The sequence below is a fragment of the Hibiscus syriacus genome, unplaced genomic scaffold (genome assembly GCF_006381635.1).
Source record: "Hibiscus syriacus cultivar Baekdansim isolate YM2019G1 unplaced genomic scaffold, ASM638163v2 tig00012523_pilon, whole genome shotgun sequence".
NCBI lineage: Eukaryota > Viridiplantae > Streptophyta > Magnoliopsida > Malvales > Malvaceae > Hibiscus > Hibiscus syriacus.
In genome coordinates this window covers 766,417-790,285 of record NW_024062285.1, presented here as the reverse complement: position 1 = coordinate 790,285, position 23,869 = coordinate 766,417, and the positions used below count along the sequence as shown (strand labels likewise).

The window sequence follows — 23,869 nt, the reverse complement described above, 5'->3', positions numbered from 1 at the left end:
CTTCTATTTTTCATTTTCTCTCTACTGGCCAGCACGTCATTTTCATTCCGGCCACCATAGATGGTGGCCAATTGATCCCAAATTTCATGGGTCGGTTCTTCTAGACCCCTTGAGTCCGAATCTGATGCTTGTTTCACTAGAAAATGCCCCATAACCCGTGGATTTGGATTGAAATGTTTCAGTTTCCTCACTTTCAATCCCAAATTCGTGGACTTCGGAGTAAGTTCCGACAAAATGGAGGTCAAATTCAGACTCAAGGTGTCGATGCGAAGCGACCCATCCCATTTTAGGACCAAACGACCACCATATAAGACGATCGACGATGGTGGAATCCCGCCACCTTATATTTTTATTTTGTTTTTTAATTATTTTATAATAATAAAAAGGGCACATCATCAACTGTTAGAGAGAACGGTTGAGTGAGCAATATGATTCAATTGTAAAGTTTAATGAGCAAATTAATCAAATTGAAAGTTGGGTGAGAAAAATATGAGAGAGAGTGCAGTTCAATGAGAAACAATATAATTTACCCTTAATTAAATATTGGATTATTATTCATCTTCAATTATTTACTGAATAATATCCATTTATATCAGGTAGGATAAGGATTGTCTAGTGATGGGACAAATATCATCTTTGAGAATTCAACATGAAATTGTTCCTTTCCCGTATATTATTTGGTGACATCTCTTTTCATTTAGACATTATTAACGAAGGATTCATCAAAAAGTTATCAGCCCCTTTAGAAATTATCGCTGAAAAATCTCTGTACAGCTTACAACAAAGGGGAGGCATGTAGTTCTATACAGTTCTTTATTCCCCCTTGTGGGGGGTGGGGGTTAACATATCGCCAAAGTTCCTTCGGTAAGGTTTCCATCTGAAGAATCCGGCGGTTGCGTTTTGGATTTACTCGTGACTCGAGAAAATCCATAACCAAGAGAACTTCCGCTAGCTTGGCATAGCTGTGAAAATGGAAACATGTACGAATTACGGTAAAATGTTTGGTATGAATGCCAACAGAAATGAAGGCGATATAGTGATTTTAGTTTTCTGCTACGAAAAGGAGAGTAGGGTTGTAGGGAGTACCTCTGTTAGCTCCGCAAGATGGGGGACTGCAATTGTGCAATCTCCGATGTGGGCAGTTTAGCCTGCAAAAAGAAACACAGAAGACGCTTTAAGATATCGACAAATAGAAGATTAATGGGTGAAAAACAAATTAAACTCTCCAGCTTTAATCATATTAGTAAGTTGCCATAGCAAGAGTTGCGCAATGCCAAAACAGATCCTTTACTGCCAGCGAAAGCAAAAGGGAAACGAGGATGCTCATAGTACGAAAACAATGCATCATACCTGCGCAAGAACAGCAGCTGCCAACTGTAGACTTGAAAATAACGAAATTTCAGTAGAAGGTATCAGAATATTACAGCCGTAGCCCCAGCCTTTTCCAAATTAAGGCCATGATCAACATCATGAGCACGGACAAATGTTTTTACGTTAGGGAAATACTTGTTCAGAGCCCAAACAGTTCTATAATTAGCACCGGGAGTATCCAACGTTATTGCTGCAGCACATGCTCTTGAAGCACCAACTTTATGAAGGACCTGTTCACCAGTATAAAGGAAGTCAAATAGTGATCTACGAGTTGGGTTATTTCAAACCGATTTTGCTTACCTCTCGACTACCAGCATCTCCAAAATAAACCGGAATGTCCAGGGCACGCCCCATTGCCACCCTATCACTGAAAGTGCAGAACATTAATTTTAGTCTCTTACCATTACCTTATTTCTTAAAAAAAAAGCAAATATTCATTCAAATAAATTTTCTTGTTACCTCCTCACATCAAGAGCAACAAATGGAATTAGGCGTTCTGATAGAAGCTGAGCTATGATCTGAAAACACCCAGAGAAAAAGAGAATGACATTATTACAAACATATGTTCACTATTAACTAATTAGAGAGGAGGTTCATCAGATTAACATTTTCAGAGTAAATTTTCAAATTCAATGGAGTAAATATATAAATACCTGGCCAACACGTCCAAGCCACAAATAATAATATGATCTTGCAAATCATCAGTCTGGAAATAATACAAGTCAGAGACAGATTAGTATGTAATTATCTGTGATCCCATTACTTAAAAAATTGGATGCTTAACATATTGGATGGATATTTACTGCATACAGATACTTCACATTCCCTCCAATATTTAATATCTGATCATAATCAGCCCAAATAACTTTTATTGCAAAATCAATGAAGCTTTATTCCCATATCTATTTGCTACTACCTCAAAATGTAACAAACCATGGAGTTCACTCAAAGAACCATGCGAAGGCCTGCTTTAGTTATTCAAACAAATGAGGGGGTAAATTAAAACTTGCAACCTCAATTTAGACATGTTACCTCACTCTCAACAGGCAATAAACTTCGAACATCCTGCAGCTCAAAACGTGAGGCAATTAATTGGCCTCCGGCAGCAAGCCAAGGTGTGAGGGCCATTGAAATCCCCACAAGAAGGAACAACAATGAGGATAGCTGAGAAGACATTATTCCCTGCCAAGAAAAGCCCGTTAATACTTGCATAAGCATTAAAAAAAAATTCATTATTAGAACTTGGAAGTTGGATTTCATATTTAAAGAACAATGATCTCTACTGATTAATAGCAAAGCATGCCCATTTACCTAAGATATATGATACAATTAATGATATCCCAAAATATTACGGAATAAACCTTACACTGAAAAAAATAAAATAAAACCCAATGGCCCAAAAGTTTAAATAAAAAGTTACCAAATGCAGGATAAACTATTAGATGTGGATGAGAAGATAATCTTGTGACCAACTGGTGTTAGTTAATAGAGAAAGAAACCTGATTAACAGCTTCACCGAAAGCTACAAATGCAAATTCTCCACCTGGAGCCAGAATAAGACCAACCCTTATGGCAGAAATGATTGAAATACCAAAAAGTTTCCCAACAACTGCCACCAATACAGTCTTGCCACCGAGTAAGAGTGCTAACGTCCCCGCAATGACAGGAAAATTTGATAAAAGAAGCTTTGGGTCAATGGACATGCCAACCTGAAAAGTCAATTTGTCAGTAGTTGGATATGCTAGATCATCAAACTATGGCAGTACCAATAACCTAAACCCAAAAAAAGCCAATTAAGCAAGTGTTATCATTCTCCAAACTTGGTAATGTAATGAAATGAAGACTTTATCCAACCAGCTCTCTCAGTTTTCTCCCACTTCCAACTATGAGATAAAATCACCCCCTACTGTTATAGTAAAGAATCTTGGTCATACAACTGTTATATAATATTTACACTAAATGGCCATAAGAAAGGAGCACCAGGTAGCTTTTACAACTGAAGCAAGAATGAAATTCTGTTCATCTAAAACGGAGATGCCAGCAAATAAAATACCAACCGTCATGAAGAAGAGACCCAATAACAAGGAGGTATTGGCTGAGAATATTTCTGCATTTTGATTTTCTGCTATTTGCTTATAGATCGGTCGGAGTAACTGCAAGAAAGAACAAAAGGTATCAACAATCTTAGCGAATTCAGAAAATTGTGGGTAAATTGCTTGAGTCAATACTACCAAAGACTATTAGATGCATTTACTATTTGTATAACAAACCTCTCACAGGCTATCAGTTAACTCCACTCAATGATACTACATTTGTGCAACAAGGTTATATTTGATTACTCTTAGATCCTAATAGACAATTATCAAAGTTTTTCATCAGTCAAATATTAGAAGATAAATTAATTCAAATATTACAGGATAAATTACAATAAAGTAAAACAACAAAAAAATATTGTCCAAACCTGAGCCCTTTATGAATGTCTTAAGATATAAACTTACCAACCGTCCCCCAGCAATAATTGCAGCGATGGCAACTGCTGCCTTAACAGCAGCCAGTCCAAGAGCTTCTGCAATGGCTCTAAAACCAACCTAAAAACCAGAAAAATTACATTACTCAAAGTGCCAATATAAAACAAGTACCGGCAGTGATGACAAGAATATATAGAAGACAACCCAGACAAGGGGAACTTCACTTCTTAACTTGCCTCAGCCATCAAAATTCTTTCATAATTTTCCTAAATATCTCCAGAAGCAAATGTCTATCCAAAATACCTCATCGCATTTCATTAGAACTATTTGTGGAGGCAAACGTCAAATTAGAAAAGAAAAGATTTTGGAAAAGCACATGCTCCCTTAAAGCAAACTGGTGTGCTGCAAAGAAATAAACATAAACAGAAACTAAGAAACCCCAAGGAGATGAAGGAACAGGCAGCCTTCTCTTAATAGAAGCCTTGGAAAATCACTCATCAAAACCCGAGCCTAAAGAAAACATTATGGTTCATTCATCAAAACTTGATCACCAAGTAAACTTTATGGCTTATGCAATTATCAAAACAAAGAATCTAGATATATGTAAATGGCATGAAATAAAAGCAAGACCAATAGAATATTCAAGGAGAAATGAAGATTAAAAAGGAAATAAACATGGATTTTTTAGAATTAGAGCTTACCCCTCCTTTTGATGAATTTGGTGAGATAAGAGGTATGAGTATAAGCAAAACAACAACAGCCAAATCCTGGAAAGGAGATATTGATCAATAAAAACCGTAACCAAAATCATCTAAATGAACTAAATGCAACAGTAGAATTAGAAAGTACAACAAGGGGGATTCCAAACACATCAAGTAGGTATTATTATATTTGTCCTAATTGCTGATATAGTCTGATCATGAATGAAACATTTTGATCACCATGAGAGCAAGATGGCTCAAGTGCATGGACGATTACCATATTGTCCTCAGTAGATAACTAATTTCACCTTTTGTTTACTTCAACAGTAACTATGTCAGTTCAAAATATGAAGATAAGGAATAAGATTTCAACAATAGTAATAAGAAAAACAAAAAGAAAATGACAGAAAATTGTAGAAGCAGAAACACATGTATCGGTTATCATGATGTTCATTTTTATGATAACTGCAGGAAGAACTATTATCACTGACTGCAAAATTCAATTCATAAAAAAATGCCTCCTGAAGTCAATCTCTTTTCTCAAGATCCTAGGACAACCTGAAAAAGTAGGACTGAAAATGTAGCACGTCCATGGCGCGAAGTACTCTCACCTCGCTCCTGTAAAACCTGCAAATGAAGACAATATCAGCTATATGCACATAGAATGGAGCCATGAGATTTCATTATATTCTGTGGTAGATATGTTGTTGTAAAAGAATAAAAAAGACAAAAGTCTGATACAATCAGGTCATAGGCATACTATTTTAAATCTATTAGGTGAATTTGCGAAGTTGCAAGAATCCAAGTTATCTTCTAATTTCCAATGATTTTAAGATGCCACAGAGGATTATAAGAGGTAAACAGATGCATTATATTAAATAAAAATACAATTTGAATATTTTGCAATAGAATGCTTGCTATATTATTTGCCCTTCTTCAGGATGTACAAGAGTAATGGTAATGATGCAATGTCAAAATTAATGACATCTGAAGCAAAATGTACCGATGTTAATTACCTGCAAGACAACAGCAGTTGAAGATAATGCCAGGCCGTTCCCGATCACAATTGCAGCTGGACCAGCCTGCCCAGCAACAAAATGAGCAACCAGACCAACCACAACTGCTGTCACAAGGACCTGTATCACATTAAAGTTAAAATAATTTCTAAAACACGAGTGAATAGCAGAAAATTTAACTTCTCAATCACCTGGGCAGAGCCTAATCCAAAAACATATTTCTTCATGGAACTTAACCTTTCAACAGATAACTGCAAAAGGCAAAAAATAGGAACACATTTGATATCATCTTATAATTATGGAATTCAATATAAAGCTGCAACTATGGATGCAAAAAATAAACTCCACCTCAAGGCCGATATTGAATAGCAAGAAAACAACTCCAAATTCAGCAAATGCTTTGGTCCCATGCACATGACGGATTATGGAAAGACCATAAGGTCCAATCAAGATGCCAGCAGCCAAATATCCAAGAACAGGGCTGCCTAAAATTTTGAGAAATATACAAGTAAAAACAGCATCAAGTACAAAATTCCCAAAGGAGAAAAGAAAAGGGGAAATAATAATAAGGAGTGGAAAAGCAAAAATATAACTGTTTATTCCAGTCTATGAGAAAGCATCATAAAAAGCAAACAGAGAATTCAAACATGAGCTCCAAAAGTCTTCATAAAGGTTCAAAATTGACAAAAAGATCATGCGTAATGTCAACTCAATGCAACACACTGAAATGATCTAATGGATCGAGAGTTAGTCACCTCCAGGAATTTTCTGAAATATAGGTACAAAAATTACACTTGCAAGAAGTAACCACAGCACATCAAAGAGGGAGGCCTCCTCCTCATTCATCTGAGAAATTCAAAGATTGAAATAAGCTTCTGACAAGCTGCTATATGCAGTGCAATTACGATCACAGGAAAGAAATGAAAGATTAATAAATTTTGTAGGATCACTTACCTCCTGATGTGGAAGTAATGCAACTAGTTCTTTTAGTCTTTTAGGAATTTTCTGTATCTGTCGGATGAGAGGCTTTGCATTTGTGGAAACGTCTTCTATACTAGTGGTTATGACATCTGGCTGCTGCATCAGCCGAGCTCTCCTCTCTTCCTGATTAGCATAGAAGGCAACCCTGTGATCAAAGCTGGAAAATCATGTTTCCAAGCATCAAATCTTATAAAAAAGCAACAAAAGACATATACAGAAATTTTACAAAAAGAGTGATATGACTAAATTAGTAACACAATAAGACAATAATATTCAAAAGCATACCCAGCTCCCAAGAGCAGTACTCCTACAACCAATTTAGGAATATGTTTCCTTGCAGACTCCAAAAGACTCAGGGAAACCGATGATGGGGTGAACTCTGTCCCATCATCAGTGAAGGAAAAGAAAGATGCAGGGAAGAAACGTGAAGATTTCTTCAACAATGACTTTGAGGAATTAGGGGGTGAAGTCTCCCTTGTCAGCTCCTTCTGAGATTCTGATTTCTTTGGTTGAACACTTTTTGACTTTTCTGCTTCAATTTCAGCTTCTTTTAGAGAATCTGAACCCAGCATTCCATTTTCATGATCACTCAGATCATCTGTAGGCTCAGCAACCAATGTACTATCACGATTAACCAAAGCATCCCTTTCTCTTTCAACAATAACATCACTAGGACCCCCTAGACTAATCTCTTCCTCGACAACCGTCTCTTCACCCAAAACCTGCACCTGAGCAGCTTCAGCAGTGTCAACAGTCAAATTAGAAAGGGACTTTTCAGCTCTTTGCAGAGCTATTTCTGCATCGTTCACACACTGTTTAGCCTCCAACTCAAAAGCAACAGCTTGTTCAGCTAAAAGCATGATGTTTGCTACATCTTCCTCGGCTTTCAACACATCCATCTGTTCTTTCTCCGCAATAGCATTCAATCTATCTACTTCTTTCTGCAACTCCTCCTTTTTTCTCTGCAAGTGCCTTAACTCTGCTTCACAATTTGCCAGCTTCTCCAGACATTCTATGATCTCATATTGTGCAGCCACTGGTATTCCATTATCTTCGCTAACATTGATTTCCACATCACTCTCCCCAGAACTGTCTGCCGTCACCTGAAGCCTTGCCTCAGGTAATGATAGCGGCATTGTTGCTTTTTGAACAGCCTCTTTAGCAATACACTCGTCATTCACAATATCTTGAATCATATTAAGCATGCTATTAACATCATTCCAAGCATTGGCTACTTCGTCCTTCGAAACTATAGAAGCTTCTGATATTTTTTGAGCCTTTTCCTCAAACATCCTACTGTTAAGGCGTACCACTTCCAGTTCCTTCATTGCCTTCAGCAACAATTCCCTCAACTTATCCAGACTAGGTGTTTCCACTTCACTGTTTCTCTCTTCTCCCGAACTGCTTGATACAGTACCACCAGAACTCCCATCACTACTCTCAGCGAATTCCACATTCCGACCATTCCCATCAGCATAAGCTATCGAATCATTACCTTGACAATGAGACCTAACTCCTCTTAGTTTTGACACATCATGCAAACTGTAAAACAATGATGTACTAGATGTGCTGCACAAATGACTATTGAGTTTCCCCCTGAAAACCAAATTCGAACTTAAACAACCACCATATGCCATACTTTTCCTCATTTTCTTCGGGGACCAATCCTTAGATCCAATCTTGGGACTAAGAACATTGTAACTGAGATTTGTACATTTAAACCTAGGACCTAATGGATTCAGTATCCTATAACTAGTACCTTCTCCACCATGAAAGAACGTAGTCGGAGTCGGACGGTTAAAACTACAAGCAAAATCCATATTTCTAGGCCACACCGATCTTTACTTTCAGCAAGGCATTTCAAGTATTCTCGTCAACCTTTTATCGAACACCTGGAGAAAGAACACAAAGTATTAAAGAATAAACACTAGCAACTCTAGAGCAGCAAATCAGAACATACTGAATAGTAAATACTCATTCAAAGCACGAATACATAATCTAGATAATAAAAGTCGATAAGTGAAAACAAAGAGAGAGCGGACAAACCGATCAGAGAAACGGCGGAAATGTAGGGGAGAGGCGGAGTTTTGGAGGAAAAACTTAAGACCAAAATGAGCAGAAAATGACACGACTGATAAACAAATCAACATGGCCCTTCTTGCTTCTATTTTTTCCCTTTACAATTATTAAATCCACGAGCTTACTTTTACTTTCTCCTTCGTTTCTTAATTTTCTTTCCCTCTATTTCGAAATTACAAAATATCTATGCTTTTTTTCTCCCGTTTGGGAAGTAAGAAAGACAAAGGAAAATATACACGAGGAAATTACATAATTGGTTGACATATTTTTGTTTTGGGAAATTATTAAAAGAGTAAAGTATAGTAATGGTCACTGAATATTTCTGAATATTGCATTTAGATCTCCTAACTTTTAAAACTTACAATATAGTCCTCTAACATTTAGTCCGTTTATAATATGGTCCCCGACGTAACCAGTCGTTTGACGCCGTTACACTACCGTTAGAAGAAGATGATGTGTCAGTCCTCCAACATTTAGTCCGTTTGCAATATGGTCACTGAACTTTTCAGGCGCTTGCATTTAGGTTTCTCAATTTCATTCTAAACCCCAAATTTCAAAATAATTCAATTACATTTTAAACCTCAAATTCTAAAATACTTCAATTTAGGGTTTAGAATATAATTAAAGTATTTTGAAATTTGGGTTTTAGAATGTAATTGAAGTATTTTGAATTTTTTAACATGAATTTGCTATTTGACAGTGTTTACTTCAAATATAAATTTGAGGTTTATTGTATGCACATCTAATGGTTGCCGCACTTTGAACATGAGAAGTTCACCTATCATGTTTATTGCATAAACTGTTGAAATAAAAGTAATGAGGTCAATTTGTTTTGTTCGTAGCTGTCGCACTTTGGTATGACAATCCAATAGGCTTGGATGAAACTTGAGCATGCACATCCAACGGCTGCGAAAATAGTAAAGAGTTTTAGTTCACATGACTACAACATACAACCAAACAATAACTAAAATAAACCAATAATATCAATTAATAACTCATTCAAAAGGAGAACTTCATAAATAAAGGGAAAGAGGTTCAATCATAGTCACTCCAAAAGCTAAAGTGTCAAATGGGTTATTTAAGATAAACATTAGATGTCAAATACAACATTACCAGTTGTAAATGCATTAATGATCTACCCTTATTAAAATGAGTTTTAATATTTTTATTTGGTAGTATTTGTTGGCAGAAAAAAGGGTAAACTATAGACATTAGTCCCCAATCTATTACAGTTTTCCTATTTTAATCATCAAGCTAATTTTTTAGCAAAAGTATCATAAATATTATGTCTTTTTATATTGATCACCTACCGTTAAACATTAATAACGACGTTATGTCGTTATGGTATAAAGTTTTATCATAAATAGTTTATGAGAAGAGAGAAAACAATATGAAAAAAAAGCTATACCATAAGATAGCCATTAATTTTTTAACAGTCTATAACTAAAATAGAGAAAAACATAACATTAATAATGTTTTATTAAAAAAATAATTTGGTGAACAAATTAGAAAATAAATAATAAATTGGTGACTGATCAAGTAGTTTCCAAAAAAAATGGTTCTAGTATTTTGTTTGGTGAATCTATTTATGCCCTTTGGATATTCCAGCTGTTATACCTTATAGGGAGTATTTTGTTTGTGTGTGAGAGCTTTTTCCAAATTATTAAAAAATAATTCAAGCCTTAGTTTATTATTAGTTGGTTGGCTATCACCATATGTTAATCCGAAAATCCCGCCCTGGAACGGTCAAAACCATATTAATGTCTACCGGGAAGGGATTGAAACAAAATGAATCCAAATTTAGGACATGAACACCCTTCCAAAATTTTGGGGACATCCAATCACGTGTCGTTCAATCAGCAGCAACAGGGGGCTTTTTATTTGTTCTTCGTATGGCAGAGGTGAATCGACAAACGGGGCAAGCTGCCATTTCTCTTGTCCCACAGTTCCTCGGATCTGTACCTCGACAATAAAAAACATCTTCCCAGGAGTCCTCGATACAAGAACAAAAAGGAAAAAAGAATGGCCTTCACCGGAACTTTGGACAAGTGCAAGGCTTGTGACAAGACGGTCTACGTGGTGGATTTGATGACTCTTGAAGGAGTCCCTTATCATAAAACATGCTTCAAATGCAGCCATTGCAAGGGAAACCTTCAGGTATCTCTGTGGTTGTTCACATCAACTTGTTCTAAACATGATTTGAATTAACCCTTGATTGATTATATTTCTTGTGCCACTGACAGATGAGCACTTATTCCTGGATGGATGGAGTGCTGTACTGCAAGACTCATTTTGAGCACTGTTCAAGGAATCTGGCAATTTCAGCAAGAATTTTCAATCAGGTGAAACCCCATTGTTATGTTCTTTCATTCTTTGCACTTTATGGCTAAGGCTAACAACATAATCTTGTTCGATGAACACTTTTGCAGGGAAAACTGAGAGAGGTGAATTGTATGTCTTTCTTCCTTTGTGAAATATATTTATATTGTAGTACTACTAGCATCGACCGAGGTGTGTTTAATCTTTCTAATCGAATATTATTATTATTATTACACGAAGTTGTTTGCAATATGTTACAGAATAGGACTCCCAACAAACTGTCATCCATGTTTTCTGGAACACAAGACAAATGTGCGGCTTGTGAGAAGACAGTGTACCCTTTGGAAAAGGTTACCATGGAAGGTGAATGTTACCACAAGACATGTTTCAGGTGCGCCCATGGAGGCTGTCCTCTGACACACTCTTCTTATGCCGCCCTCAATGGTATCCTGTACTGCAAGCATCATTTCGCTCAGCTTTTCATGGTGAAAGGAAACTACAACCATGTTCTTCAAGCAGCTACAAACAGGAGGAACAGCTCATCCGCCTCCGACCTTACTGAAACTCAAGCCATACCAGAGGAAACTGCTGCTTCCAATGAAGATGAATCCAAAGAGGAGTCTGAGGATTAAACAAACACACCACCGGTTCTATATAAATCCCCCCGCCATGATTTTTGAGAGCTTTCGCAATGAACTCTTTTTTGATCGGGTGGCAGACCATCTCATCAAAGATTTGAAATGTTCTTTTTGGATTGGATTGACTTACTTTTTTGCAATTTTATGATACAAACAACATGCATCAATTGGTAATATATACTTTGAATAATTCCCTGTTTTTTTTCTCCCAAATTTGTATACTCAATTTGAAGTAAATGATAAGTACCCTTAATCGGGTTAACACTTGTACTTATTACATGGCATCATACTTCAAGTTCTGCAACATACAAGAATACTCGATTAACATAGAATTAAATAAATAGATAGAAGGAAAACTTTGAGTTCTGCAACATACAAGAATACTCGATTAACATAGAATTAAATAAATAGATAGAAGGAAAACTTTGAGTACATGACAGCACTAGATGCCAAAGGATAGTCAATAGTGTTTTTCATTGTATATCCTGGTTTGCAACATGAAATCACACCCTTACTCTCTATATTATGTAAAATGTTGTACTTTCACCGTCTGCCGTTCTCAGCTGTAACTTTATCATCGATTTCTACTTCCGAGGATGATGCAAATTCTCTTCTTAGATTCTCAACCTTCTGTTTCAATTCCGTGTCATCCAAGGCAGCACAGATACCGTCCTTGATCTCTGTTTGTAATTGTTCCACCTTTGGTGAACTAGAGTCTTTAGCCATCTCTGCCTTCAATTCTTCGATTTTGCCATGAAGACCAACTAAGTCGACTACCCTTTCAATTTCTCCAACAATCTCTTTCTGCACACTTACAATCTTCTCTTGTAGTTCCGGAGCTGCATGTGCGACTTTTCTCTTTGCCACTCCAACAATTTCCAAGTTTGCTGACTTTAAAACTTCAATCAGCTCTTTCTTAGCTTCTACTGCCACTGCCACCAAATCTTCATCGAGTGCATCCCCTTTCGACAAGTTTGCCTGAGCATTTTCCAATTGTTCCAACTTTGCTTTGATCTCAGATGGAATCTTCTCATTAATCTCAGTTTTCAGTTTCTCACCTTTCTCTTTCAGCTCAACAAGTCTGTTAACCATGCTTAGCTTTTCAAGCTTTTGCTTTAAGCCAAGATAGGCCCCTGGTCTTGACAATTTTGCTTAAATTCCTGCATAAGTTTATCTGCCTTCGACTTCAAATTATGATTAAGGGTCTGATTATCGGAGGCCCTGGATAACTCCAACTTAAGTGACTCAAGCTTCTCTTGCAAGCCCATTGAAATAAATGCTCTGGTAACCTCCTTGTCAACATCCTGCTTAAGTTTCTCAATTGCTTGTTCTGTGATAGGATCTGAAGGTAACTTAGCCTCCAAAATATTCTTCTTCAACTTCTCGAGATCTGATTCTATATCAGCAGCATTCAACACGCTGGCATCCGAAGGCTTCATGTTGCGTTTTCTTTCAGGTTCCACTGGCTTGCCTTCTTGGAAACCTCCAATTGACCGAAATTTAAGCATCCGATGACGAAGCAACTCTTCCGTATTCATTTTTGTTAGTTCCTACGTTCAACATCATTGTAAGTTGTCAATGAATTAGAATTAACTCAAGGAAAAGAAAAGGAAATATAGTAATCAAATCAATCCTGCAACTAAACATTGGAAAGGTAGGTCCTTCCAATAGGGCACAAAAGAACTTCAAATGCAAAAGCAGGTCGCTTATTGAAGAAATTATACTACTTCAAACACCATTCTATGGTAGAACATTATGTTATTCAAAGTAAATAGAACAAATTCTGTTTTATTGGAAATAATATCCTCTAGAAAGTTAAAATTAATTTTCCAGGAAAACAATCATTTTCATGGAAGAAATGATGCTTTGATAATAAGACATAAACACATAATTATACTTGAATGCCGCTTTCTTCTTTAGTTGATACACTTAAATGTATATAAAGATATAACCCACTCTAAAATCACTTCAGGACTTCAATATGTAAACTTCTTTCTCGCTTTCTGCACATAGATTTGTTAATATTACTTACATCCATGGCCTCGGTGATTGCAAGTCTAATTTGTAGGGAAGTCCATACTGGATCAGCATGTGCGCCTCCAAGAGGTTCCTATAAATCACAAATAATGAAAGAGTGGACAAAAAAGAACCAGTGTTGTGAAAAACAGCCATTGATATTTTACTCGGTAGGAAGAAGGCTCAAGAGACTGGATAAAACTTTATATGTTCAAGATGCTTACAGGGATTATACCATCAGCAATTTTGCGCTTGTAATGTTCTTGAGCTGTTATCCTCAGTTTTTCAGCTGCCTATACAAGTATGGAACATCATTCCTGACGTAAAAGTGGTTCACGTTTCAACCATCAAATTAAATCACTTACCTTAGGAGCTGCTTGGGAAGATTTCCACAGTATAGCAGCACATGCTTCAGGGCTGATTGAGAATCAGAATCAAAAGAGACATGTATTTCAGATTTCACGTCTAAATAAAACAAGAGTACATGAAAAACCAAAGACCACATTGAAGGTATACTAAATGGCAGTAAATATATCTATTGTCTGTTAAGCTGAATTTGAGAAACAGAAGTCATACAAAAGGACGTAGAAGTACAATAGTTTGACAATAAGCTGATATTTCTGTTGCTATATAAAGATCATTGACCAAAAAAACTAAAAACTCAAATTAACATGTAAAGCACCTTTCGGAACTTGGAAGGATTAATTGTATTTGTATTTGGTTTAATGAAGTTATGCATTAAAATCTTCAGTTAAATTTTTACTTTCCAAGAGATGCTACTGAATAAGAGGGGGAGGAACTAATTCCACCTTGCAACATATAGAACAGAGTTCTCAAGCATAAGCAATTTATTGGGACAAGCAATGGCAAGAGCCCCACCAGAACCACCTTCACCAACAACAACCGTCACAATTGGCACTTTAAGGCCAAACATTGTCCTCAAGTTGTGGGCAATTGCTTCCCCCTGTATAGGGTAAAACACGAAATGGGTTATGTTATTATATGAACTGGGTGTTTCAGAATTCAGAGTATGAAATATCACAATTTCCAATGTGAGAAGATAGTTTGACACACTTGACCAAGTTCCTCTGATTTGAGATCAGCGTAGGCCCCAGGAGTGTCAACCAATGTTATAATAGGAAGACCATGATGATCAGCATACTTCATCATTCTCAAAGCCTTTCGATAGCTGTTTGTAAAAAGAGCTTTCATATGAGTATTTGTTTATGGATCAAATGTAACAGATAAGATTAAAACTACTTTCAGTAGGCTTTTTCAAATATTAGAGACTGATCACTTCTCGGTTACCTGTGCATCTTTCATGAAGTAACATAACATAAGAAAATTCCAGGACAATTCTAATATCAAATAGACATGACATCTCATGCAAGCTGAGCCTTAAAATTACTTGTTCAAATAAAATATCCTTGAAACGTACCCATGGGGAGTTGGCATTGCAAAATTGCGAAAAATGCTCTCCTTTGTATTCCTACCTTTCTGCTGGCCTATGAACATGTAGCTCTTACCATCCATGGTTCCAATACCAGTTACCATGGCTGGATCGTCATAACCGGCACGATCTCCATGGAGTTCCAGGCCCCAGGATGTCAACCAATGTTATAATAGAAGACCATGATGATCAGCATACTTCATCTTCTCAAGCCTTTCGATAGCTGTTTTGTAAAAAGAGCTTTCATATGAGTATTTGTTTATGATCAATGTACAGATAAGATTAAAACTACTTTCAGTAGGCTTTTTCAAATATTAGAGACTGATCACTTCTCGGTTACCTGTGCATCTTTCATGAAGTAACATAACATAAGAAAATTCCAGGACAATTCTAATATCAAATAGACATGACATCTCATGCAAGCTGAGCCTTAAAATTACTTGTTCAAATAAAATATCCTTGAAACGTACCCATGGGGAGTTGGCATTGCAAAATTGCGAAAAATGCTCTCCTTTGTATTCCTACCTTTCTGCTGGCCTATGAACATGTAGCTCTTACCATCCATGGTTCCAATACCAGTTACCATGGCTGGATCGTCATAACCGGCACGATCTCCATGGAGTTCCACCCACTATATGACAGTAAAAAGAGTAAGACTGCAGGGCAAAAACATATCAAAGTTGTGTACCATTGAAATACCTTCTCTGTGATATTTAATATATGATCAAGAGCTGTGGGTCTGTTGGGATGTCGGGCAATGGCCAACCGTTGAATAGGTGTCAAATGTGTGTATAAATCTTTCAGAGCCTGATGTTTAGAACGGATAAAATGTTATGGTTATAGCAATAAGCATTTCAGTGAAAAGTAAATGTGGATTGCAATTTTAGTAGAATATTTAAGCAACCAACAAAGGCCTATGCAAAGATTACTCGGACTGAATCAGCGAACTTCAAACTGTAACAACTGATAAACTAGAAGCCTAGGAAAATGGAACCCATGCCTACATTTTGACAAGAGAAACTGATCGCCTAGCTTCATACAACTTTTACAGAGTATACCAGTCAATCAATATTAAACAAGGATTCTGCTAGTGAGTATCCTTATTGCACCCCTATGCCATATCCTTGTATTAAATGCAATAGATGACAACTTTTTTGATGATTTCCACACTTAGGGTGAAGATATTACTTCATATAGTAGCCTTAAAGAGTGCTCTTTGGGAGTCCATTCACAAAATCCTTAAAACAAGCTGACAAGATGAGAAAAAGAAAACATAAGATTAACCTGTTGATACTTGTTTTCCAAAGCTCCAATTTGATCAGTAAAATCCAGACCGGTTTCATCAGCCATTCTGCATACCTGCACAAAATTGTATTGAGAAAAATAACAAAGTCATTAGAATTAGAAAGACTCGACATCTCAATTTTGTGCTTACGAACACCTAAAACATCATGGCATAAAGAAAGAAAGTGGCTCCATTTTAAGATAAAAAACAAAACAAAATATTGACATGACATAATAAAGCTGAAAACTGTGTCCCTTGTTTCACTCTTCATGAATCCTCACCATGTAGCTTTACAAAAAAGAATGAGTTTTTAAAGAGCATGCACAAAAACATTAAAATGCTTCAAATATCCTGAATAAGTAAACAAATGAATAGGAAACCGATGAAAAGTAACTTACCTCAATAATCTTTTTCTCGAGATCAACCAGTGGCTTCTCAAATGGTAGAGTCACCGGTTTCGGTTTCTCATCCAACGGCTTGAAGTGAGACAGGTAAGTTAAGTGTCCATCTTTGATATTTGGGTCAATATTATCTGGCCAGGGGTAATCATGCTTCTTCCCTTTCTTAACTTTGGCAACAACACTAAACCTTCTCCCATTTTCATTCCTGGAACCTTTTAAAGCTTTTGACCGATGCCAAACTGCTCTTCTAAATGAACTAGAAAGCAATTCACTAGCCAAAAAGTCCTTCCCAAAATATGAGTTTGACCTGAACTCAAACCTTCCATCTTCAACTCCTCTTCCTCTTCCACAATTTCCAGCTACTAATGATATGGTAGCCATCTCAACGATCGCCTAGCTTCATACAAACCCTAAACACTGCTACTGTAACATCAATTTTTAATGTAATAAAGATGCATTCTTCAACAACAACAATGAAAATATAAGAATACTAAAATGTAAGCAAATACAAAGATTCCAACTAAACATATTCTTCAATTTAAGCAATAAAAACTCTAATTAAAATGGGAAAAGAGAAGAAAGGAAAATTACCAGAACGTTGATGAGAAATAAGACGTGTGTGCTTAGATATTAGGGTTTTAGTAAGTTGAGAATGAAGAGAGTCGAGAGCTAACGGTTGAGATATCACTGCTCGAACAACCAAACAACAGAATAAGAATGTTAAAAACTTTATTTTAATCTAAAATTTGATTTAAATAAAATGATCTTGAGATTTAGCGGCGACAAATGGGAAACGGGATAGCGTGTGTTTCAAAGAGTGTTGTAAGGGAAGCGATATGGTTGGTCAGTGTGATACACGTGCTTGAAATGAAGGTGAAGTTTACACTTCCTAGCCACGTTGAGGATAACGATCAACTACCACCAAAATTCGAAGTCCAAACCAAAGGGACCCGCGCTGGAACCGACGTTGTCTCGTGCCATTGGCGCGTCGATTTTTTTTTGGCTTTAGGACATTAATCAATTCCCTTATCCATTTGGTCCAAATATAATCGTAAAACTAAAATTTATGCTCAACTCCTTCGAGAAATCATAAATTATGTTTAAGTCCCTATTAAAAAGATTATTAATCAATATAATTATAAAATTAATCTCATCCTAAAAAAACACACAATAGTCCAAAGAAAAAGAGCAAACAAAGTTAGATAAAAGCATAAAAATTACAGGGACAAAAAAAAAAACTAATAGAAAGATTGAATAATCATTTAGTGGTTTATGATATATACATATTCATTTGCATTGTGAGTCGAAGATTTCCGGTAAAAGGATAACTTTTATTATTATAGTAGATTTAATTTATTAATTTCGTTTCTATTGTATTTTCGCATCAATATATTTATGGAGTTGTTGAATTACATCATTCTATATCATATCTTAACTGAAAACCTTAAATTATAAACCCTAAATCATAATAATATAATACATAAACCATAAAATCATAATCATGTAACATCTAAACCCTAACTCTAAGTCATAATTTATAATTTGGGGGTTAAATTAGGGTAGATTATAGAATGATGCAATTAAACAACTTTGATGATTAAATTAATACGAAAAATACGATAAAAGTAAAAATAATAAATTAAAACTACTACCGGAACAAATGTGACCCTTAAATTAAAAATTTTCACATTAAACTTGAATTTAATTGAACTATAATTTAGTTTTAATGTTTTAAAAATTTTATTTAAAAAAAAAAACAACCCATTCAAATGAAGTTGAAATCTCTCGAATTCAAATTAAACTATCATTCTTATATGTTAGAATTCGACAACATGATAATTATGTAATAACATTTTATTTTTTTTACATTCAATTCATATAATAATTAAAGGTATTTATTTTAATATTTCCACTATTTTAACGAGATATACTATTTATTTATGTTTACATTAATTTCGAAATGTTCCTCTTTTGGACCGTGTATTGACCACATTTATTACACTCACAATCTGAAAAGACTTTGCTTTGCCATACATTAGTCTTCTTTCTACTTCAACATTTACTCCACTCTGTTTCGTCTGCCTTTTATATGTTTTCAAACAGGAAACAGACAAGCAGAACAATCCCAGAAATATATATTTTCCCGGGATCCAAACAAACGAAGTAAAAGTGAATTCTTCAACCAATACGTGCTACATATACATGCATGTTCTAATGTCCCATTGTTTTGCCCTGTACACTATGAACACCTGCAGCAGGAACTCTGTTCAAAACAAACGGCGTAAATTAGTTCCTCTTTTCCCTCATTTTCTCACTAAACAAACAAAAAATAAAATGTGGGTGCGAGCTGAATGCTGATTCATGGTTGTGTAAATCCATGCATGTCATTTTCGTAGCAATTACTCGAGAAAACAAGGTGTCCTCATTAACTCTTCACTGTCTGTACAATTTTTTTGTTGGTCTCAATGATGATTTTCAGCATTCAAGATTATTAGATAATCTAAACTCTGAAGCTCGCATTTAAAGCGTATCTCTTTCTCTCTCTCTCATTGTACCATCTCTTTTGTATGTTAAATGTTTCACTTCACGGCACTTGTCACTCCAAAACTGTAAACTCTCACTCTCTTTACTCTTATTACTGGGAGTTTTCTTGTTAATTTTTGAAGAAATATGAGGCGGACGCCGTGTTGTGACTCGGAAAGCTTGAAGAAAGGGCCTTGGTCTCCTGAAGAAGATGAGATGCTCGTAAATTACATTAACAAACATGGCCATGGAAGCTGGCGTTCTCTTCCTAAGCTTGCAGGTTCCAGTGCCAAAGAAACCCTTTTTTCTTATGATTCTTTCTAATGATCTTTACTAGTGATCATAGGCTTTCATACTAATAATATATTTCAAGGGATTAACTCATGAACTTTCAAGTTCACGGGGCTTCAGATCTGTTAAGGCATCTATTACCATCTGAAATCATGTTTTTGTACTTTATTTTCTGGTTTTTTACCTGTAGGAAATGTTTATACAGTTTCTTGACTGGCAGGTCTTCATCGTAGCGGCAAGAGTTGCAGGCTTCGATGGACGAATTATCTTAGGCCGGACATAAAGCGCAGTCCCTTCACCGTTGAGGAAGAGAACCTTGTCATTCAGCTTCATGGCATCCTTGGAAACAGGCATGTTGCCGTTTCGGAATTCGAAATGGTTAGTTTTTGAGAATGGAAAGGGTTTCATTTCTTTCTTCTTTAATGAATTCCAGGTGGGCTGCCATTGCTTCTCGATTAGCAGGGCGAACCGACAACGAGATCAAGAACCTATGGAACACACACCTGAAGAAACGCCTAATTCGCAATGGTCTTGATCCGAAGACTCACGAGCCAATCACCCCAAGCGATCCAACAACTGCGGCACCTACCTCTCCAGCCACCCGTCATATGGCTCAATGGGAGAGTACTAGACTCGAAGCCGAAGCTCGCCTTTCACAGGAGTCATCGCTCTTCAAATCCAACTCTGATTATTTCCTACGGTTATGGAATTCTGAAGTTGGAGAATCATTTCGAAAGCTGAATAAAAAGAAGATAAATCTATATGTCAAAGCCCCATCTTGCAAACTACTTCATCTGTTACAGTTGACAGTTGCCCCAACATAGCTGAAAGCAATCAAGTTGAGGATATTGAATGCAAGAGATTCAAGTCATGCACCGAGGATCCGATCAATGCATCTAACACATCGTGTTCAAACAAGTCAGATGATTCATCAGATACCGCACTGCAATTTCTGTTGGATTTCCCCATTAACAACGATATGAGTTTCTTGGAAAACACTGATCCTGATAAATATCTTACCTCCCCTTCGAAGGTTACTTGTAGGCATGAACTTTGATCCAGATTCAAGTGCCAAAAACCAGTTGTATGCTAAGGTTACTGCTTATTGGCCTATATTAAACATATACCCGTATTTGATTATCGTTCTCGAATAACATCATCTGTGCACCAAAACGTTAACCAATTCTATCACAATCCATATGAGAAAACCCTCAAACTTGTTCTCAAAGAAACAAAAAAAATGATATTCCTATATCAACACATTCAATTCAATTATAGATAATTCTGATGTTCTTACATTCTGTTCATACATGAAACGACATAGAAACAGACAAGACAGATGATACAGTTGAAAACGGGGGGAGTTACAAAATACAAACAAGAAAAAGTGTGGCAATGAAAACAGTATTAACAGAATTTGCTTTGAGACCGGACCGGAAATTTCGTGACTTTCAGAAGCAGCCGAGGAGCTTTTTCGGTGTGTGTCCAGTTGCGCGGTATTTTGCGGCCATTTCTTCTGCCTTGAGAAGCTCTTCTCCGCGTCTGGCTTCGACCATTGCCTTCTTTTCCTCTGCTTCCTTGTGAAGTAAGGCTGCCTTGTTTTTCATTTTCTCTGCATATTCTGCTTTCTTCTTTTCCAATTGTTCCTGCCAAAGCTTCCACATCTTAGAATTACCAGGATTACGAAAATGTGTACGTATCTAACACTAGTCTGACTGCATGTGTACGTGTATGTTCATCTTTCCCCCTAAGTTTTTACATAAACCGGAATACCTATCTCTAAACGCATATCGAATCGAACACGAATGTCGAATATTCTTCCTTTCATCATCCAAAAAGGACTGGGGAAAAAAACGTACCTCAATTTTTCTCAGGTTTGCTTCCAGAGCTGCTTTCTTGCTGTTCTCCCATGCTACAATAGCAGAGAGCTTTTTCTGGGCCCTGCTCACCAGTTACAGTAAAGTTGATAAGATACATATATATATTTACATGCATGCATGCATACATACATCAATTACATTATAGTTAAGAAAATAGGGTTTTGGGACTTGCTTGTTCTCTGCTTTGGTCTTTTCATTATCTTCCCATGCCCTGATGAATGACAGCCTTTTCTCCTTTTCAACCTCTGCAAGGGCAACGTCTGAAAAAAAAGGGACCAACCTTAGAGCCACAGTGGCCTAAAAAAAGGTTATTTTGGTACCAGAAAGAGAAGTAAACCTCTGTCATGTGAGCCACTCGAAGTTTTCTTTGGTTCTGGCTCCGGGGCTTCTGTCAAAATGAAAAAAAAATACTGTTAGAACACAATAGAAGAATATCTTGAAAATTGGTACATCATTTGAGTTAAACAAAGCTCACTCATTTTTGAATCCATGGAGAGAACCGACGTTGAAGAAAGAGTATAGTAAAACTTGATCTAAAACTATCAGCAAAAACTGGGAAAATCAAAGGTACTTCTATCGATTCATATAAACGTTGGATTTGGAATCTTAAAAGCAAGTAAAGAAGACAGGGTGTAGCACCAGGCGTCAGGTTGTCAAAGCAATGAAATAAAGTTCCCATAATCGTTTATTAAATGCCACATGATAAGCGAATCATGTGGCAACAAATCTTACCCTCAGCCACCACAAGAGCTTTCGATTCTTCAGGTTTTTCCTCCGCTGGCGGTGGAGCTACGGTAGTTTTCTCGGAATCAGCGTCCAGAGCCTCCGCAGCGGGCGCCGGAGGAGGAGCGGCGGGCGTTTCAGCTGCAACTTCCTTCTTCATTTCCTCCGCCATAATTAAGACTACAAGTGTACAGCTTTCGTGATGGATATCTATCGAGTATTCAAAAATCTATGTTGTGAGAACTAGCTTTAATGATGGATTTTTATACCTGCGTAGTTCGTAGTCGTTGATCTGCCGTTATTTTGGATACTAATCTTCATTTACTCGATCCAACGGCTACTCTGTTTCGAAAGAGACAAATATTGTCTGTAATAAGTAGGGAGTGAAATATTTTATGCCGACAGGTAAAGTGGTTAAACTGTGCCACGTATGTCGGCAAGTGAGATTCGACGACCGAGGGTATATTTTAAAACATACACTTTAAGGTAAATTACGCCTTTTCATAGTTCAACTTCGACCCTGTTTTTATTTTGACCACCAAATTCAGAGGAAAACAACTCTAATTTACAATCTTCATCGTCCTATCATATTTAACACCTAAACTATCAGATTTAGTCCGTTTTACTATCTAAATTTTTAATTTTTCAAAATCATATCTATCGTTTAGTTTTCATTTCATTTTAGTAACCCCATTAAAAATTCACACATTTGACACATAAAAAATTAATTTTGGTATATTTTAGTACCTAAACTTTTGACTTTTTTTCAAAAGTTAACGCTTAATTTTGAATGGAGTACTTAAATGAAACAAAAACTAAATTTTTTAACAGCGGAGTACTAAAATGAAAGAAAAAACTAAATTTTAAATATAAATTTAAAAAAATTAAAAGTTTAAGTATTAAAACAGACTAAAATTGATAATTTAAGTAATAAACTCATAATTTAACCTATAATTAGAGACATGGTGATAAAAGGACGGGATTGTTAAAAATGAAATAAAGAAATGTAAAGTTTAATGACTAAAACAGAAATATATCAAATGGAAGTGATGAATTTGGTGTTTACCCCAAACTTAAAGGCAAAACTAACTTGGTGATGATGAGGGTGAAGGGCCCGCCGGTGGTATTGATTGGTTTGACGAGTTGATAGCCCCTTTGGCTTTTTGCGTCGCACCGTTGGGTTGAAAATTACAGACACGTTGAAATGGAGGAGCGGCAACAGAATCCGATGCGTGTGTTGTCAGTTTTCGAGAGGAGCAATATTATCTTTAAAAAATATCATATTTGCTCTTATAGTAGATTCGATTGATCATTTTATTATCAATTTATCAAGTTAAGATTTAAGTTTTAAGGTTTAGAGATTATAAAATTATAAATAGAATGATGATCAAATTAATACGAAAATATGTAGAGATAAAAGTGATAAATTAGGTGCAAGAACAAAAGTTATCTTTTGCATTAAAAAAAAGATGCACAATATTTTATTCCTTTTCGTTTTGTCATTTTGCGTTAAATGAAACGACGACACCCCATGTTGGATTGCCGTGGTGGTGGCCGGGAGGGAGGTGAGCCGTTGGTAGTTAGTGGTGACCAGCCCAGCTGCGTGCGCATGCCATTGGGCCCCTTTCTTACTTAATGTGAATCAAGTGGGACCAATTTGTCTTCCATCATTCTTCTTTCATATTTATCGTCATTGTTAATTCAATGATGAAACAACTTTAATGTAT

At 36.3% G+C, this 23,869-nt stretch overlaps 2 protein-coding genes and 3 pseudogenes across 2 annotated transcripts; 2 read left to right on the top strand and 3 right to left on the bottom strand.

The window, feature by feature from the left end:
- Positions 1-815: 815 nt before the first annotated feature.
- On the bottom strand, positions 816-8,833 carry LOC120205630 (annotated as a pseudogene).
- Positions 8,834-10,555: 1,722 nt separating this feature from the next.
- On the top strand, positions 10,556-11,773 carry LOC120205683 (annotated as a pseudogene).
- A 341-nt stretch (positions 11,774-12,114) lies between these two features.
- LOC120205623 lies at positions 12,115-17,425 on the bottom strand (annotated as a pseudogene).
- Positions 17,426-19,361: 1,936 nt separating this feature from the next.
- On the top strand, positions 19,362-20,507 carry LOC120205626 (transcription factor MYB17-like). The gene is made up of 3 exons (XM_039205489.1): positions 19,362-19,528; positions 19,760-19,889; positions 19,973-20,507. Exons 1-3 carry the CDS (start codon positions 19,396-19,398, stop codon positions 20,361-20,363), a joined length of 654 nt encoding a protein of 217 aa, XP_039061420.1. The 5' UTR covers positions 19,362-19,395; the 3' UTR covers positions 20,364-20,507.
- A 271-nt stretch (positions 20,508-20,778) lies between these two features.
- On the bottom strand, positions 20,779-22,329 carry LOC120205633 (remorin-like). The gene is made up of 5 exons (XM_039205491.1): positions 22,152-22,329; positions 21,757-21,807; positions 21,592-21,679; positions 21,399-21,480; positions 20,779-21,185 (listed from the first exon to the last, which is right to left on the bottom strand). Exons 1-5 carry the CDS (start codon positions 22,312-22,314, stop codon positions 20,991-20,993), a joined length of 579 nt encoding a protein of 192 aa, XP_039061422.1. The 5' UTR covers positions 22,315-22,329; the 3' UTR covers positions 20,779-20,990.
- Between the last annotated feature and the right edge of the window lie 1,540 nt (positions 22,330-23,869).